The sequence below is a fragment of the Aureococcus anophagefferens genome, assembly GCF_000186865.1.
Source record: "Aureococcus anophagefferens unplaced genomic scaffold AURANscaffold_1, whole genome shotgun sequence".
Classification (NCBI taxonomy): domain Eukaryota; class Pelagophyceae; order Pelagomonadales; family Pelagomonadaceae; genus Aureococcus; species Aureococcus anophagefferens.
Genome location: NW_008705561.1, coordinates 3236288 through 3252500, shown reverse-complemented (window position 1 = coordinate 3252500; position 16213 = coordinate 3236288). Strand labels below are relative to the sequence as shown.

At 72.8% G+C, this 16213-nt stretch overlaps 5 protein-coding genes across 5 annotated transcripts in view; 2 read left to right on the top strand and 3 right to left on the bottom strand.

Moving 5' to 3' along the window:
- Positions 1 to 3320, bottom strand: part of AURANDRAFT_70625 (hypothetical protein) — a gene marked incomplete at both ends in the record, with an annotated part of 4324 nt that extends 1004 nt beyond the window's left edge. Inside the window, 5 exons of the mRNA XM_009034232.1 lie at positions 11 to 837; positions 1515 to 1854; positions 2054 to 2124; positions 2253 to 2501; positions 2751 to 3320. Of these exons, the coding sequence (XP_009032480.1) occupies positions 11 to 837; positions 1515 to 1854; positions 2054 to 2124; positions 2253 to 2501; positions 2751 to 3320 (2057 nt within the window). The remainder of the gene's footprint in view (positions 1 to 10; positions 838 to 1514; positions 1855 to 2053; positions 2125 to 2252; positions 2502 to 2750) is intronic.
- Positions 3321 to 4012: 692 nt separating this feature from the next.
- On the top strand, positions 4013 to 5392 carry AURANDRAFT_60949 (hypothetical protein; the record flags this gene model as incomplete). The annotated part of the gene is made up of 1 exon (XM_009034276.1): positions 4013 to 5392. One exon carries the CDS (start codon positions 4013 to 4015, stop codon positions 5390 to 5392), a length of 1380 nt encoding a protein of 459 aa, XP_009032524.1.
- Positions 5393 to 6175: 783 nt separating this feature from the next.
- On the top strand, positions 6176 to 7660 carry AURANDRAFT_60948 (hypothetical protein; the record flags this gene model as incomplete). Its single annotated transcript, XM_009034277.1, has 1 exon — positions 6176 to 7660. The coding sequence occupies one exon, from the start codon at positions 6176 to 6178 to the stop codon at positions 7658 to 7660; it is 1485 nt and encodes a 494-aa protein (XP_009032525.1).
- Positions 7661 to 8050: 390 nt separating this feature from the next.
- AURANDRAFT_18778 (hypothetical protein) lies at positions 8051 to 9248 on the bottom strand (the record flags this gene model as incomplete). The annotated part of the gene is made up of 2 exons (XM_009034231.1): positions 8051 to 8863; positions 8928 to 9248. 2 exons carry the CDS (start codon positions 9246 to 9248, stop codon positions 8051 to 8053), a joined length of 1134 nt encoding a protein of 377 aa, XP_009032479.1.
- A 766-nt stretch (positions 9249 to 10014) lies between these two features.
- On the bottom strand, positions 10015 to 11010 carry AURANDRAFT_12944 (hypothetical protein; the record flags this gene model as incomplete). The annotated part of the gene is made up of 1 exon (XM_009034230.1): positions 10015 to 11010. A coding segment is annotated over one exon (996 nt), but the record flags the coding sequence as incomplete, so codon positions are not given.
- Between the last annotated feature and the right edge of the window lie 5203 nt (positions 11011 to 16213).

Genomic DNA, 16213 nt, shown 5'->3' with positions numbered 1-16213 from the left:
GGGCCCGAACTTCTTGATGGTGTAGAAGATGAAGAGCTGGCCCGTGGCCGACGTGAAGGACAGCGTGAGCACGTTGACGAGCGCGGCCTCGTTCGTCGCGAGGAACGCGAGGCTCTCGCCCATCTCGCCCGTCGCGAGGAGGTTGCAGGCCGTGAACGCGAGCGAGAAGAAGTTGACGCCGAACATCATGGCGTACTGGTCCACGTGGTAGGTCTTGTAGACGCGGTCCTGCCACTGCGACGTGAAGGAGTCGCAGAAGACGTAGACCGACAGGATCAGGACGCCGAGCACGGAGTCGCCCGCGCCGTCGCCGCCGCCCTTCTTCGCCTTCTCCGTGAGCATGAAGAGGGCCACGCCCAGCGTGATGCCGACGGCCTCGACGTACTCGATCCAGGGGTAGTTCTTCTTGTGGAAGAACTTGCCCACGAGCATGACGGGGATGACCTTGGACGACTTGAAGAGCGTCTGCGTCGGGAACGACACGTACTTGAGGCACTCGTACTGGGCCCAGGAGGACACGATGTTGGAGATGGAGCAGGGGCTGAACTGGTAGAAGGGCGCGCGCGGCGCGGGCTGCCGGAGCACGCGCGACTTGTACGTCATGAGCGCGCCAGCGACGACGAGCGCGAGCGCGCGGTTCGCGCAGACGAGGAAGACCGTGGACGGGAACATGCCCGTGTCGTAGCGCTGCGTCATGACCTTCTCCTGGATGAAGCCCCAGGTCACGTAGGACCCCTGGAGCCCGACGAAGCACGCGGCGAGCTTGAGGCCCTTGGCCCGGAACGACTCGGGCTCCTCGGCGAAGGACCCGGGCTTCTCCAGCAGCGCCTTGTCCGCCTACGGTCGCGACGGGGTGGGCGCGCGCGTCGCGTCGGCGGAATGATGATCGCGGCGCGGGCGCCGCGCCTCGAGGTCGGGCGCCGACGCGCTGCTCTGCAGCGCCGGGGACAGGGGCTGGCGGGCCGCGCCGCGATTCATGATCGTCGACGACGTCCCTACGCGCTCTCGCGGGGAAGCGGCGCACGACGGGCGCGCAACGCCTCGACCCGCCTGCGCGACCGCGACGACGACGCTGCCGCAGACCGCGACGACGCTGGCTGCGCGAGCTCGACTGCCACAAGCCGCGGCACGGACTCCGGCGGTCTCCGCCGTCCGCCCCCGGCGGAGGCCTCCCGGGACGCACTCGGCGTACGCGCTCGCACGCACCTCCGCGCGTCTCAAGACAAGTCCCCCCTACAGCTAAGCCGTGGGCCCGGAGCTTGTAATTACCAGACCTCCAACGCCGCGCGGATCGGCTTGTGGTCGCTCGTAAGTCACCGAGCCCACCTTTAGAGAGTCTGCAAGTTGACGACGTTCTTGAAGGGGGCTGAAACGGAGTCTGAAACGTACGCCCCGAGGCGGCTTCCCAGCCCCCCCCCCCCGTCCAAAACACACCTCCCTCACATGGCCCCGCGGCTCGGCGCGACGTAGCGCGGCCGGCGGCGCCGCGCCTCGAGTTCCGGGTCGTGGTCGACCTTGGCCGCGGGGACGCGCGTGAGCACGACGGACGACGGCGAGGCGAAGTAAACGTCGCCGCCGAAGGCCGCGGCGTCGGAGACGCGCGAGACCACGAGGCCCGTCGGGTCCTCGTAGGAGTCCAGCGGCGCGCCGTCGGCGAAGAGGACGAGGACGAAGCCGTGGCGCGCGGGGCTCGCGAGGCGCTCGAGGACCGCGTAGGGCGCCAGGGACACGAGGAGGCTCCGGACGCGCGGGTACGCGGCGAGCGCGTAGGCCGCGTGCCACCCGACGTGGGGCGCGGGGATCGCGAGCCAGTAGCAGGTCCGCGGCTCGCCCCCGGGCGTGGCGAGCCGCGGCCTGTGTGGAAATCAACCACTGGTTTGGGGGGTCCCCACCAAACTTCAGAACTCTCTATCTCAATCAAATCGAAGTCGATTCGGCTGATTTTTGGACGGATCGATTGCTCTCGTCGAGTTCTCGAAGCACAGCGAAAGAGTCTGGTCCAAATCGTTCGATTACGCGCACATTGAAGTCGGGTTGAAGATTTGATTTCCACACAGGCCGCGGCCGGAGCCGCGCGCCGAAGCCCGGGAGCCCCGCCGCGAAGGTGTCGACCGCGCCCGTCGCCTGCGCGCGGCACAACCGGTGAGCCGGGCCGGCCCAGCGCGACTGCGGACCTCTCGAGTGATTTTCGGACGCGTCGGTTCCTCTCGTCGCGATTCTACGGAGCGCGCTCCGTCGAATATGAAGTAGACGTCCGCGCGGCCCGTCGCGAGGTCGTAGCGGAGGATCTCGTCGCCGCAGACGACGAGCAGGCTCGCGTTGCCGTGGGCCACCGCGAGGCCCGTCGGCGCGCGGAGGCCCTCCGCGGCGGCGACGAGCGCTCCGCCCCGGAGCTCGAGGAGGCGGCCGCGCCTCGCGCGCCCAAAGTCCTCGTAGGCGTCGACGCGGCGGCCGTGCACCGTCGACGTCTCCGTGGCGAAGACGCGGCCGCACGGCGTCGCCTGTGTGGAAATCAACCCGCGAGCCGGGGCGTCCCGACCAAACTTCGAAACTCTCGAGCTCGGTCGAACCGAAGTTCGGACGATTGCTCTCATCGAGTTCTCCACGAAGAGCACAAGAAGCTGCGTCCAAGTCGATTGCTCTCGGCGAGTTCTCGCAGCACGGCGGAAGCGCGAGCGTCGAAACTGTCGAATACCCTCACGTTGAAATCGCGTCGAAGATCTGATTTCCGCGCGGGGCGCCGCGACGACGTCGTTGAGGTACGTCGCGGCGCCGAGGCGCGACAGCGACGGCGCGCGGCCGTGCGGCCGCGCGACGGCGAGGAGGCCCTTGTACGCGTCCGCGATCAAGAGCACGTCGTCGTCGTCGGCGTCGTCGTCGGTCGGGCCGCCGGCCTTAAAGACCGCGGACCGCGGCGCGAGGAAGAGCCCCAGGGGCCGGCCGCAGCGCCGCTGGGAGCCCGGCGTCCCGCAGTCGCGCGCGGCCTCGGCCGGGCTCTGCTCGCGGTCGACGGCGCCGCAGCGGGCGACGACGTCGACGACGACGCCGCGGTCGCCGTCGCGGACGACGCGGACGACGCGGCCGTCGCTCAGGCCCGCGAAGAGCGCCGACGCCGAGGGCGCCAGCGAGTCGACGCCGCCGAGCGGCAGCGTCTCCGCGAGCGACGCGTTCGAGAGCCGCGCGCGCCGCGGCGGCGCGAGGCGCCGCACGGGCGGCGCCGCCTCGGCCGCGAACTCGAGGGCCGCGAGCCGCGCGCGGACGAAGGCCGCGAGCAACGCCGCGACGGCGGCCAGCGCGCGCAGCGCCGGCGCGTGGGACATGAGCGGCGCGCCTGCGGCAGAGCTGGCAGCTGCCGGCTGCCGGCGACTTGGAGTGTCTGCGGAAAAGATGGCGCCGGGGCCGCCGGCGACGTGGAGTGCCTGCGGCAGAGCTGGCGCCGGGGCCGCCGGCTACGGCGAGGCACCCGACGACGGCTGCATCGCCCGGCCCGAGGGCGCGGCGCGCCGTCGACGGAGGGCTGCCACGAGCACCATCACTGTCGGGAGAGGCCGAAGAAAACTAACTTGCCGTTCAAGTTGAAGCTCATAAAATCGCCCAGCCACAGCGGCTTGCCACAGCGCTTTTGGCCCCGAGCGTGAAACGCGTCTCGTCGCTCTCCAACACAGCCGCTCCACCGCCGCCGTCGACGCCGTCGTCGCCGCCTCGCCGCGCAGCTTCCGCCGCGCCCGCGCCCGCCGAGGCCCGCGCCGACGCCATGTCCGGCGGCATGATGGACGCGAAGATCGACGGGACGCCCTTCGGCGTGCTCATGCAGCAGGCCGTGAAGCTCAAGACCCACGTCCACAAGGTCGACCGCGTCAAGTTCGACCGCTGGCCCAAGTTCTACCAGAACACGGCCTTCATCAAGGACGACCAGAAGGCCGAGCGCGCCATCGAGGACTTCGACGCGCGCATGGCCGTCGCCCAGCGCTACAAGGCCGCGGCCGACGCGCACCTGCGCGGGGGCGACCCCATGCAGGCGGGCATGCACTACGAGTGGGCCGCGGGCCTCTTCCGCTGGGCGACGACGCTCGACGACAACTGGCGGAAGAAGTCGCTCGACGACGAGGACATTTTGGAGGAGTCCTACGACGGCGACACGCCGGCGCGGCGCGAGGCCATCGACGCCTTCAAGCTCGCGTGCTACCTCAACATCGCGCGCGCCTACTTCAAGCAGCGCGAGTGGACGACGGCGCGGCAGGCGTGCGACTGGGCGCTGCGCCTCGACGGCTCGTCCGACAAGGCCCTCTTCCTCCGGGCGACGATCCTCGTCGAGCCCGTGTCCCACGGGTCCACGGAGCGCGACGACGCCATCGTCGACCTCGAGCAGGCTGAGACGCTCCTCGTCGCGGCGACGGCCGCCGCCGCGGCGCGCGACGACCTCGACGACGCGGCCTGCGAGCGGCTCATGGACGACCTCGGGAAGCGGAAGAAGCAGGTCCGGTCGCTCCTCGCGGAGCTGCGGCGCCTGCGCCAGCTCGGCAAGGCCCAGGACAAGGCCTACGGCGGCATGTTCGACCGCGGCGAGGTCTACGACGGCGACGAGACCGCGCGGCGCCGCCTCGCCGACGCCGAGGACGCCAAGGCGCTCCCCGACGACCACTCGAAGCCCCTCGCGCCCGGCGACGGCACCTTCTCGTCGACGCCGGGGCCCGAGGCCGAGCTCGCCGCGGCGGAGAAGGTGCTCGCGGACTACGAGCGGCGGGGCAAGAGCAAGGAAGCCGCGGAGCTCCGCAAGGGCCTCGGCGAGGCCAAGGCGAAGCTCCAGCAGGCGCGGTCCGAGGGCCCGCCGCCCATGGACTTCCGCAAGCCGACGAAGGCCATGCGGGACGACGCGAAGGCGCGCGGCATCGACCTCGACGACCCGGCCGTCGTCGACATGCTCGAGGAGCTCCAGCGCGAGCAGCGCGAGACCGCCACGCCCGAGGGCCGCGAGCGCCGCGACGTCCGCGAGGCGGCCAAGGCCAAGGCGTCGGCCATGAGCATGCGCGACCTCATCCGGTCCCTGAAGGCGCTCGGCGTGCCCCACGGCCACTGCGACACCAAGGGCGAGCTCAAGGACCTCTACGTCCTCGCCTGCGTCGACGTCGACGAGGCCAAGGCCGCCGCCGCCGCCGGCGCGCGCGCGCCGCGCGCGCCGCCCGCCGCGGAGGCCGTCAACTCGTGGAAGTTCACGTTCCTCTTCGCGACGCTCTTCCTCGCCTACCGCCTCTGGACGACGAACCTCCTCGGGCCCCTCCTCGGCGGCGCGGCGCCGGGCGACGCGCCCGCGGCGCCCCTCGGCGACCGCAACCCCTACCTCGACGCGGACGAGCCCGACTTCGCGGCCCGCGACTGGACCGACGAGTTTTGAGACTTCGGCGGCGACCCGGCGGCGGGGGCCCTCCTCTTTTTTTAAGACCACGAAGCGTCGGCCGAAGGAGCCCGCCGCCCGGGGTCGGCCTCCGGTTCGTCGAGCCTAGTAGAGTTTAGGCGTTCGTAAGGTTCAGGCCGCCTTGTGCCGTGAGAGCGCGATCTAGACAGAGAGTGAATCTGACTTGAGGCGCCTCAACGTCGGTCGTCGCAGATGCCGCACGCGTCCGTCGCGCGGCGCGCTCGCGGAGCGCGCGAGAGGGACGGACTCCGGAGCTTTCGGCGTTGAAATGCCGCGCACCTATGCATTAACTGTCGTAAGTACATCGAGAATTTATGCGTCGTTGAAGAGTGCGCCGGGGGATAGGACGGCTTTGTGATGGGCACAACTGCGAACGCTCTGCGATCTGTGGCACGCGCAACGCACGAGCTCGAGATCTCGAGTCACTCCTTCAAACCTCTCCTATCAACGTGAGCTAACCGCGTCCCAAAGCCTCCTCCCGCGCTCTCCTTCGTTGGCAAGTCCTCTGCCGACCCCTCAAACAAATCGCCCGCCCAAACTTCCCCCCCCGCTACGGAGCGCCTCGATTTGCGAGCGTCGACTCGAAGACCGGAATTACGACGACCCGAAACAAAAAGCGAACGACGCCCACCTTTCGCCCCCTCGCCTCCGCCATCCCTCTCATGGACCTCGCGCGTCCGACGCGCTCGCCGAGCCTTCGAACCCGCCGCGCGCGCGATCCCGACGCCGACAGCCGACCGCCGACAGGTTCGACCGACCGCCATGAACAAGATCCTCGTCGCCCTCGCGCTGCTCACGCCCTCGGCGTCGGCCATGTCCTGCGCCCTCGACACGTCCGTCGACGGCGCCACGACGGCCATCGGCTCCGGCTCCAAGATCCGCTTCGTCGGCCTCACGCCGTCGATCACGCGCCACCACACGTCCGGCGCCGACCAGGTCGTCGTCACGGGCGCCTCGTCGGCCTACACCGTCTCCACGGACGCCGACGGCACCATCGTCTACTCCAAGGCCGCCTGCGGCGACGACGACCACGACGACCACGACAACCACGACCACGGCGCCGACGGCGGCAACGTCGTCATGGACGAGTCCGACGGCGCGGCCTCCGCCGGCCCGTCGTGGCTCCGCGTCGCCGCCGCCGGCGCCGCGTGCTCCGTGCCCGGCGCCCCCGGCAAGGCCCTCGGCCTCGGCCTCCTCGCGGCCGGCGCGCGCGCGGCCGACATGTGCGACGAGGTCATCGAGGTCGAGATCCACACGTCCGACCACGACGAGTCCGCCGCCTCCGAGGCCGTGAACCCCTGCATCGACGCGGCCCTGGGCTACGCGCCCCTCCGCGACGACCTCGCGAACGTGCCCTGCGACGACGCGGGCGCCCAGTCCGCCACGGACGTCACCGTCGGCGCCGTCGGCGAGATGGACCCGGGCCTCGACCCCATCGAGGACTACAACGCCATGGGCATGTGCACGGTCAACATCCACTGGCACATCGGCGCGGAGCACCGCTCCGAGGGCGTCTACGACGAGACCTTCGACTTCGACCACCCGGCGCTCCACGACGACGACGCGCACCGCAAGCTCGCGTGGACCAACGGCAAGCAGCGCCCCAACGGCCGCCGCAAGCTCGCCGGCGGCCGCGTCGGCCACATGTGCAAGAACGCCAAGGACATGCACGACGCCAACGACCCCATGGTCGCCAACGAGTACGACTGGAAGTACTGCGAGGGCATGCACGTCGGCCTCACCTACGAGTTCCACTGGCCCCACTCGTCCCTCGGCGCCTGCCAGACCGAGTGGCAGTACCAGTACCACTTCCTCGACGGCGTGCTCTGCGGCGCGACGCAGGGCAACGTCGACATCGCGACGGCCTCCGCGCTCCTCTCCGACCGCACGCACGGCATCGGCGTCGAGGGCCAGGTCTACACCATCGTCAACAGCGACGACGGCGCCCACAAGCACGCGACGTGGTCGGCGCTCGACGGCTGGAACAAGGAGCTCGCGACGGACTACGCGTGGTACCAGGGCTCGACGACGGGCGACGCGGCGGACAACGAGATCTGCCGCGGCACGGGCGGCCTCGTCACCTGGCACCAGGACCGCCAGTGCCACCTCCTCGAGGCCTCGACCATGGACAACATCTGCCGCCAGATGCTCGTCATCTCCGCGGACGACATGTCGCCCGACGTCGCGCCCCACGGCGCCCGCGAGACCGTCAGCGCCTCGCTCTCGGACACGCCCTACACGCCCTGAGCGCGCGCCGACCACGCACACGGCCCGGCCCCGGACGCAGTCCGCGCGGCCCGCCGGCGCCGCCAAGCCCGCGCGCGCCCCATCCTCCATCCCCCTCGTGTCCATTTTCCCCAGCAGAAGGAGCTGAAGCCAGGCTGCTGCGCGAAATCGACGCGCGCCATAGACATCAACTATCGTAAAGTACATCGAGCTCGCCCTTGCAAGGGGCTAGGGTCGCGGTCGATTCCCCCAGCAAACTCCGGTTAATTCAGGGTTGGCGTCCTCGGCCCCGGCGCCTGGCCGGACGTGTCCCTCCGATGGCGGAGGAAATTACATTCCCAAGGTGCATCGAGCTCGAGGCGCCGCGCGCGGTCGCGCGGTCGACGGGGGGCGTTCGGCGTGCGTCGCGCGTCACTTCTTCGACAGGTCGTGGGTGCCGAAGACCGTGTTGAGCTGCTGGGACACGCGGACGAACGTCGTCCGCTTCGGGAGCTCCTTGAGCGTCGCCGCGCCGACGTAGGTGCACGTGGACCGGATCCCGCCGAGGAGGTCGAGCATGACGGCGTCCACGGGCCCCTTGGCCGGGACCTCGACGGCCTTGCCCTCGGAGGACCGGTACTCGGCGACGCCGCCCGCGTGCTTGTGCATGGCGACGCCGGAGGACATGCCGTAGAAGAGCTTGACGCGCGACCCGTCGGGCTTGACGAGCACTTCGCCGGCCGACTCGTCCGTGCCGCTGAAGAGGCCGCCCATCATGATGAGGTCCGCGCCGGCGCCGAAGGCCTTGGCCGCGTCGCCGGGGCAGGTCACGCCGCCGTCGGCGACGATGTGGCCGCCGAGGCCGTGGGCCGCGTCCGCGCACTCGACGATCGCGGAGACCTGCGGGTAGCCGACGCCCGTCTGCTTGCGCGTCGTGCACACGGAGCCCGGCCCGATGCCGACCTTGACGACGTCCGCGCCGTTGAGGATGAGCTCCTCGGTCATCTCGTTCGTCACCACGTTCCCGGCGATGAGCGTGTGGCTCGGCCAGCGCCGCCGGACGTCGCGGACGGCGTCGACGAAGGCCTCGCTGTAGCCGTTGGCGACGTCGATGCAGATCGTCGTGCAGCCCGGCACGGCGGCGAGGATCGCGTCGAGCTTCGCCGCGTCCCGGGCCGACGTGCCGCAGGACACGGCCGCGTGGGCGAGCGCGCCGGGGTGGTCGCGCGCGAAGCGCTCCCAGTCCTACGTGTAAGTCGATGGCAACATTATTTGATGCGAAGCTCAGAATTGCAGTTGAAAAACTCACCTCTACGGCGTAGTGCTTGTGGACCGCGACGAGGCACCCGTGCCGCGCGAGCGCGACGCACATGTCGAAGGTGCCGACGGTGTCCATGTTCGCGACGACGACGGGCACGCACGCCAGCGACCGGCCGCTGTGCTTGAACTTGAGCTCGCGCTCGAGCGTGACCTCGGACCGGCTCCGGAGCGTCGACCGCTTCGGCCGGATGAGCACGTCCTTGAAGTCGAGCTTCACGTCCTCCTCGATGCGCAGGCAGCGCGGCCGGTCGCCGTAGCACGCGAAGCCGGCGACGGCCGCGAGCGCCGGCCGGGCGCCGAGGCGCAGCATCGCGATGCAGGCGCAGCAGCAGTAGCGGCGCCGCGGCAAGAACCTCGCTGCACTGCGACTGCAACTTGAGCCCGCACGCAGCACCTCCGGCCTACTTGCAGGCCCGTGTGCAGGCCTCCACATGAGCCAAGTCATGAGCCTTCGCGCCCGCTCCTCCCGTCTTGACATATCCCGCAATGACATATCCCGCCGGCGGGACAGGTCACTCTTTCCCCGGAAGCCGCGCCGTTAGGGGGGAGGGCGGCGGCGCCCCGGGTCACACACAGCCGGCGCGCCGCGGCCGGTCCTTCGCGGCGGGCCCTCACTTGCCCGGCTCGAGCATGGACGCGAGCGTCGCGGCCTCGGGCGACGCGGCCGCGTCGACGAAGTCCCGGGGCACCTGGCCCTGGTCGTTGGCGACGGCCGGGTTGCAGCCGGCCTTGAGGAGGATCGCGCAGCAGGGCGCGCGCTTCTCGACGTCCTTGTCGTAGCGGGACGCGAGCATGTGGAGCGGCGTCTGCCCTCCGAGCTGGTTGCGCGCGTCGAGGTTCACGCCCGGCGCGGCGACGAGGGCCTCGCAGGCCTTGAGGTTCGCCCAGAGCGCGGCGATGTGGAGCGGCGTCTGGCCCACGGCGTTGGCGAAGGCCGGGTCCGCGCCCGACGCGAGGATGCCGCGGATGGCGACGACGTCGTCGCGCTGCGCCGCGCCGAGGAGCGCGTTCTGCTGCCGCTCCATGACCTTGACGCGCTGGACGGCGTCGATCTTCGCGCGGTTCGCCGGCGCGTCGAGGCAGCCCGCGAAGGCCGCCTCGAGCGCTGCCTTGTCGAGGCGCTTCCCGATGAAGACGAGCTTGTTCGTCCGGGCCTCGCCGGGCGCCCACGCGCCCTCGAACTCGCCGTCGAAGATCATGTGCACGGCCTGGTAGACGAACTTCTCCGGCGCGCCGGCGATGGAGAGCACGCCCTTCATGCGGTAGATGTCCGCGCCCTTGTTCTGGAGCACGTCGGAGATCCAGTCGTTCACGAGGAGCATGTGGACGTCGCCGGGCGTCGTGATGGACACGCTCGACACGGAGTCGTCGTGCTCGTGCTCCGCGTCCGTGTCGAGGAACGCCGGGTCCATCTCCAGCGTCTTCGTCAGGTCGAAGGCGCCGATGCCGAGCACCTGGTCGACGGAGACGCGCGACCGCTCGGACCGGACGATCGGCGCGAACGCGTTGATGCCCCGGAGCCGCTGCTCGACGCGCGCGAGGTCGTCGTCCGTGACGAGGTCGACCTTGTTGACGATGAGGCGGTCCGCGAAGGCGACCTGCTCCACGGCCTCGTTCTCCGCGCCCTCGGGCTTCTCCTCGTCGAGGTGCTGCTCGACGTGCTTCGCGTCGACGAGCGTGATGATGCCGTCGAGGCGCGCGAACTTCTGGACGCTCTCCTCGACGAAGAAGGTCTGGGCCACGGGCGCCGGGTCCGCCATGCCCGTCGTCTCGATGACGATGCCGTCGAGCGCGAGCTCGCCCGCCGCGACGCGCTTCGCGAGCTTTTGGAGGACGACGACGAGGTCCTGGCGCACGGTGCAGCAGATGCAGCCGTTCATCATCTCGATGATCTCGTCCTCGGACTGCATCTTCGTGTTCGCCTTGAGGAGCTCGTCGTCGATGCCCACGGCGCCGAACTCGTTCTCGATGACGGCGATCTTCTTCCCGTGCGTCTGCGTCAGGATGTGGTTCAGCAGCGTCGTCTTCCCGCTCCCGAGGAAGCCCGTGAGCACGGACACGGGCACGCGGTCGTCGGGCGGGCTCACGGCGTCCATGGCCGCCATGAGTACAGACTCTTCGCACGGGCTTCGGCGAGATGGAGGGCTCGAGCTTCGCGATTTGCGGTTTACAAGGATGACTTCACCATCGGGCCGTACGCGTCGCCGTCAACCCGCTCGCCCTCGGTCGCCGCGGGGGTCGCAGCGCGGGCGCCGGCGGCGATCTCGGCGGCCCCGGGGGCGCCCGGCGGCTCGTTAGCCGCGCGCGGCGCGCGCGGCTCCTAGGCGAGGGCCGAGAGGGCCGCCTGCCGCTCCTGGGCGATGGCGTAGGCCTTGGCGACGTCGCCGGAGCCGCGGCCCGCGGGCCGGGGCTTCGACGCGAAGGGGACGACGCTCGCCGTGTCGAGGATGTCGTACTGCGTGTCGCCGAAGTAGATGACCATCTTCTGCTTGGGCTGGTCCTTCTTCGACCCCGGCCGCGGCGGCGGCACGGCGTCGAGGAACTTGGTCGCCGCGGGGAGGCAGAGCTCCGCGGGCCACCAGGGGTGCGCGCCGGACTTGCCCCAGCAGACCACGCCCAGCTTCTGGACGCTGATCAGGTCCGCCTCCGGCGGCGGCGCGCGCGCCGCGGCGCCCTTGGACGAGCCGAGGAGCCGGTAGCGGTTCCGCGGGTTCGTGAGCTCGAGCCACTCGACGTGGCCGTCGTCGTACTCGACCTTGTGGCGGCCGTCGCGCTTCCGGTACGCGGCGACGGTGGCCGCGTACCAGGTCTTGTCCCCGGGGCCAGAAGACCTCGACGCGGTGGCGCACGAGCGCGACGGGGTCCCGGGGCGGCTCCGCGCCGCCGTCGCCCGCGGCCGCGGCGGCCGCGCCGCCGGCGCCGCCGGCGCCGGCGCCGGCCGCGGCCGCGAACGTCGCCGCGGCCGCGGCCTCGGCGCCCGCGCCGCGCGGCGCGGACTCGAGGAGGCCGAGCCACCGGTGCTCGAAGGCGCTCCGCAGGACCTGGGCCATGCGGTAGACGACGGCGTCCGCGCCGTTGGGCGACGACTCGCAGAACGCGGCCGCGTTGTCGCAGACGAGGCGCACGTCCGCCGCGAAGCCCGCGGCGCCCGCGGTCGCGTAGGACCCGTCGCCGAGCCGCGCGCCGATGGTGCCCAGGTCCATGGGGTTCGTCACGACGGCCGCGTAGGCGGGCACGCCGCGCACGGGCGCCGCGAAGGGCTCCGAGACGTCGAGGTGGCGGAGCCACGCGAGCGCCGCCTTGCACGGCGCCGCGCCGACGCGCGCCTCGCCGCCCGCGGCGCCGCCGCCGCCGGGCCCCAGGGCGCGCCAGGCGCCGGGCCGGCCCTCGTCGATCCACTGGAGCGCGAGGTCGCCGTCGAAGAGCACGAGGTGCTGCCTCCCCGCCGCGGCGACGACGGAGCACGCCTCGCCCCCGCAGGCGACGCGCGCGGGCAGGCGGCCGCGCACGTCGCGCGCCGCCGACGCCGGGGGGATCCGCCGAGGGGGGGCGCGGGCGCCTTCGCCGCCTTGCGCGGCGGCGCCGCCGCCGCGGCCGGCGCCGCGCGCTTCCGCTCGGGCGCGGCCGGCGCCGCGGCGGGCGGCGCGGCGGGCGGCGCGGCGGGCGCCGGGACCGCCGCGGGCGGCGGCGGCGCGGCGGGCGGCGGGACCGCGGCGGGCGGCGGGACCGCCGCGACCTCGGGCGCCGCGGCGGGCGGCGGGACCGCCGCGACCGCGGGCGCCGCGACCTCGGGCGCCGCGACCCCGGGCGCCGCGTCCGCGGGCGGCGCGTCCGCGGGCGGCGCGGGCGGCGCGGGCGGCGCGTCGACGGGCGCCGGCGCGGCGACGGGCGCCGGCGGCGCGGTCCCGTCGTTGCGGCTGTCCACGTAGTCCTGGAGCTGCGCGCAGACGCCGTCGCCTGCGGGGGGTCGCGGCGGTCTCGCGCGCGCGGCGGCCTCGCGCGCGCGCGGTGTCGTACCGATCTTGGCGAAGTCGACGGTGAACTCGTCGCCGATGACGATCTCGCGCGACGACCCGAAGATGATGTGCACGACGTCGTTGAGGCAGGGGGGCGGGAGCGCCGACACCGACGAGCTCAGGGCCTGGCGCGCCTCGAAGGACCAACTCGACATGGCGCCGTCGATGGGCGTCCGGCGGTGGGAGCGCGGTGCTCGGCGGTCGCGGCGCGCTGGGACGGCGCGCGGGGGGTCGCGTCCCGGGACGGGCGGATAAGCTTCGCGCAGGCACTCCCAGGCGACCTGGTTTTTTTTTGGGAGAGCCGAGTTCAAGGACCGAGCAATCCGAGCACCTTGAGTTTTTTTTTTGCCGCTGGAAGCTTTGCGCCACCCTGGTCGCCGGCCGCCTCGAGCGACGCTGCGCCATCCCGATTGCTGCGCCGGCGCTCGCGCGGCGCACGACGCGACGTAGAACACCAGCATGCCGCCTCTCATCGGCGTCAACTGCGCGCGCCTCGCGAATCCCGCGACGCTGGCGCGGGCCCTGGACCTCGGCCTCGCGGCCGTCGTCGACCTGCCGGGCCCCCACGCGCGCAGCGTCGGCGTCGTCGGCGACGTGCTCCGGTCGCGGCCCGGCGACGCGCCGCGGCTCGTCGCCAAGGTCGGCTACTGCGCCGCCGCGGACGCGCCGGCCGGCGCCGCGGCCGTCGACGGCGCCGTGTCGCACGGCCTCCACGACGCCGCCTGGACGGCGGCGCAGGTGGCGCGGACCGCCGAGGCGCTCGGGCGGCCCGTCGACGTCGCGCTGCTCCACAACCCCGAGGAGGTCGGCGACGGCGCGCGGCGCGGCGACGCCGTGGCCGCCGCGGCGGCCGCGATCCGCGCGGCGGGCGCGGCGCGGGCCGTCGGCGTGTCGTCGAACGACGTCGCGTGGCTCGCGACGCTCGACGACCTGGCCGTCGCGCGCGTGCCCGCGCACGCGCTCGACGCGCCGGCCGCGCGGGCCGCGCAGGCGGCCCTCGGCGCGCGGGCCGAGGTGCTTCGGCTTCGGGCCGTTCCGCGCGGCGACGGCGTCGTCGTTCCGGCGCCTCGCGTCGCCGCCGCCGGGCGCCTTCGACCCGGCGGACTACGTCGCGGCGTCGTCGCGGCTCGTGGACCACTTCACGCCCGGCGACGGCGCCGACGACGAGACGCGCGAGGGCTGCGCCTGGGTGACGCAGCTCGTGTCGGACCTCAACGGCTCGCTGCCCAAGTTCGAGGCCTTCGAGCAGTGGGAGCTCGAGATCACGACGCAGCTCGTGCCCATGCTCCACGCCAAGTTCGAGGAGCTCGACGAGGACTCGGCGGACCTGCTCATGGCCTTCTTCGCGGCCTACGGCGCGGCCGTGCGCGCGTCCGCCGACGCGGCGACGCGCGAGCTCGCGCGAGCCGCGCCGTCGCCCCTCGGCGACGGCGAGGCCCTCGAGGCCTGGGCCCTCCGCGACGTCGCGGCGCGGCCGGGCCTCGCCGCCGTCCTCGTGGCCCTCGAGGCGCCCGAGGACGCCGACGCGCTCGCCGCGCTCCTCGCGGGGCTCCCCTAACTTGAAAAAAAGGGCACGACGTCCTTCAACGCCAGCCCTACGCGACCGACGCCGGCGTTGCCGGCATCACGGGCTCTCCTACTCGGCGGCCCCGAGCGCCGCGCAGCGGCAGCACGCCGCATGGGGCTGCTTCAACGCCCGCCCGACTTGCGCCGTATCTCGCCGCGCGACGATGTTGCACCCAAAACCGCGGGGGCTGGGCTAGCCCGCGGGGCGTCCGGACGGGGGGCGCCGGCGGCGGCCGGCCATGGTCGACGGCGACGACGAGCACGTCGTGCCGTGGCGGGCGCTGCTCCACGGGTCGCCGACCCTCGACGAGGAGCCGGCGGCCGCCGGCGACGCGTCGGAGACGCCCGAGCGGCCGGCGCGGAGCCTCGGGTCCGTCGACGGCGACTGGCGCGAGGGCCGCCCGGGCGACGACGGCGACGACGCCGGGCCGCGGCGGCGCGTCGAGGGCGTCGCCTGCGTCGCGCCGGGGTCGCCGCCGCGGCGCGCGTCGCCGCCGCCGCGCCGCGGCGACGCGGCCGGCGACGCGGCCGGCGACGCGACGCGGTGGCGCGTCGAGGCGAACGCGCGCGTCGTCAGCGGCGCGTCCGTGCTGGCCTACGCGGCGCAGCTCCTGGAGCGCGAGGTCGCCGCGCCGACCTTCCCGAACGTCGACGCGGCCGTGCTCGCGCAGCTCGCCTCCGCGCTCGAATCCGCCGCGGCCGTCGGCGCCAAGGCCGCGGCCTTCCTGCCCGGCGGCGACCCGCGGCGCGGCGGCCTCGAGAAGCCGCGCGGGGGCAGCTTCCTGCCGCCCCTGGCGAAGCCCCCGGGCGGCGGCGGCGGCGGCCTCTACGGCGCGGGCGCCGCGGAGCCGCGCGCGGCCGGCGGCGGCGGCCGGCGCCGCGAGAGCGCGCGGCTGTCGCTGCTCGCCTACGAGGAGACGATGGGGGACCTGCGGAAGACGCGGGCGGCGGCGGCGGAGCGGCGCGCGGAGCGGTCCCTGTCCCTCGCGCGGCGCGCGTCCGTCGCCGTCGGCCGCGCGAGCGCGCGGGCCGCCGCGCCGCCGCGGCCCGCCCATTCGCCGCCGCGGCGGAGCGGGCGGACGGCGCCGCTGCTCGGGCCGCCGGGCGACGACGAGGCCGAGGAGACGAAGAAGGAGGACCGGGCGCCGCCCCCCCAGAAGAGCGCCGAGGAGCCGCGGCCGGCCGCCAGGGTCGCGCCCGCGCCCGCGGTCCGCGTGTCGCAGCAGCACGTGCTCGAGGCCGTCCGCGGCGACGCCGCGGGCCTGCCGAAGCAGGAGGCGGGCATCCGGAACACGAACCTCGCGGGGGACATGCAGGCGCTGCTCGCGGAGCGCGCGGCCGTGTCGTGGGGCGAGCGGCTCCGGCGGTTCCTCGGCGCGCAGCTCGCGCTCTGGATCCCGCTCTGCAACCTCTACGTGACCTGCATGCTGCCCGTCTACCTCTGCTTCGCCGTCGAGCGGTCGCTGGCCCTCGACGCCATCGACGTCGCGTCCAGGACAGCAAAAGAGAGCGAAATTCCCAACTTCAAAGGCTCATATCTCGGCCGTTTTCCACTCGTTTCGGCTGATTTTTGGACGAGCGATCATCTCTCGGAACGGCCTCGAAGCGTGGATGCTTTTTCCGGAACGCGCGCGCGCGGAACACTCACGTTGAAGCGACGTTGAATCTCTCTTGTGCTGCCCAGGTCGCGTCC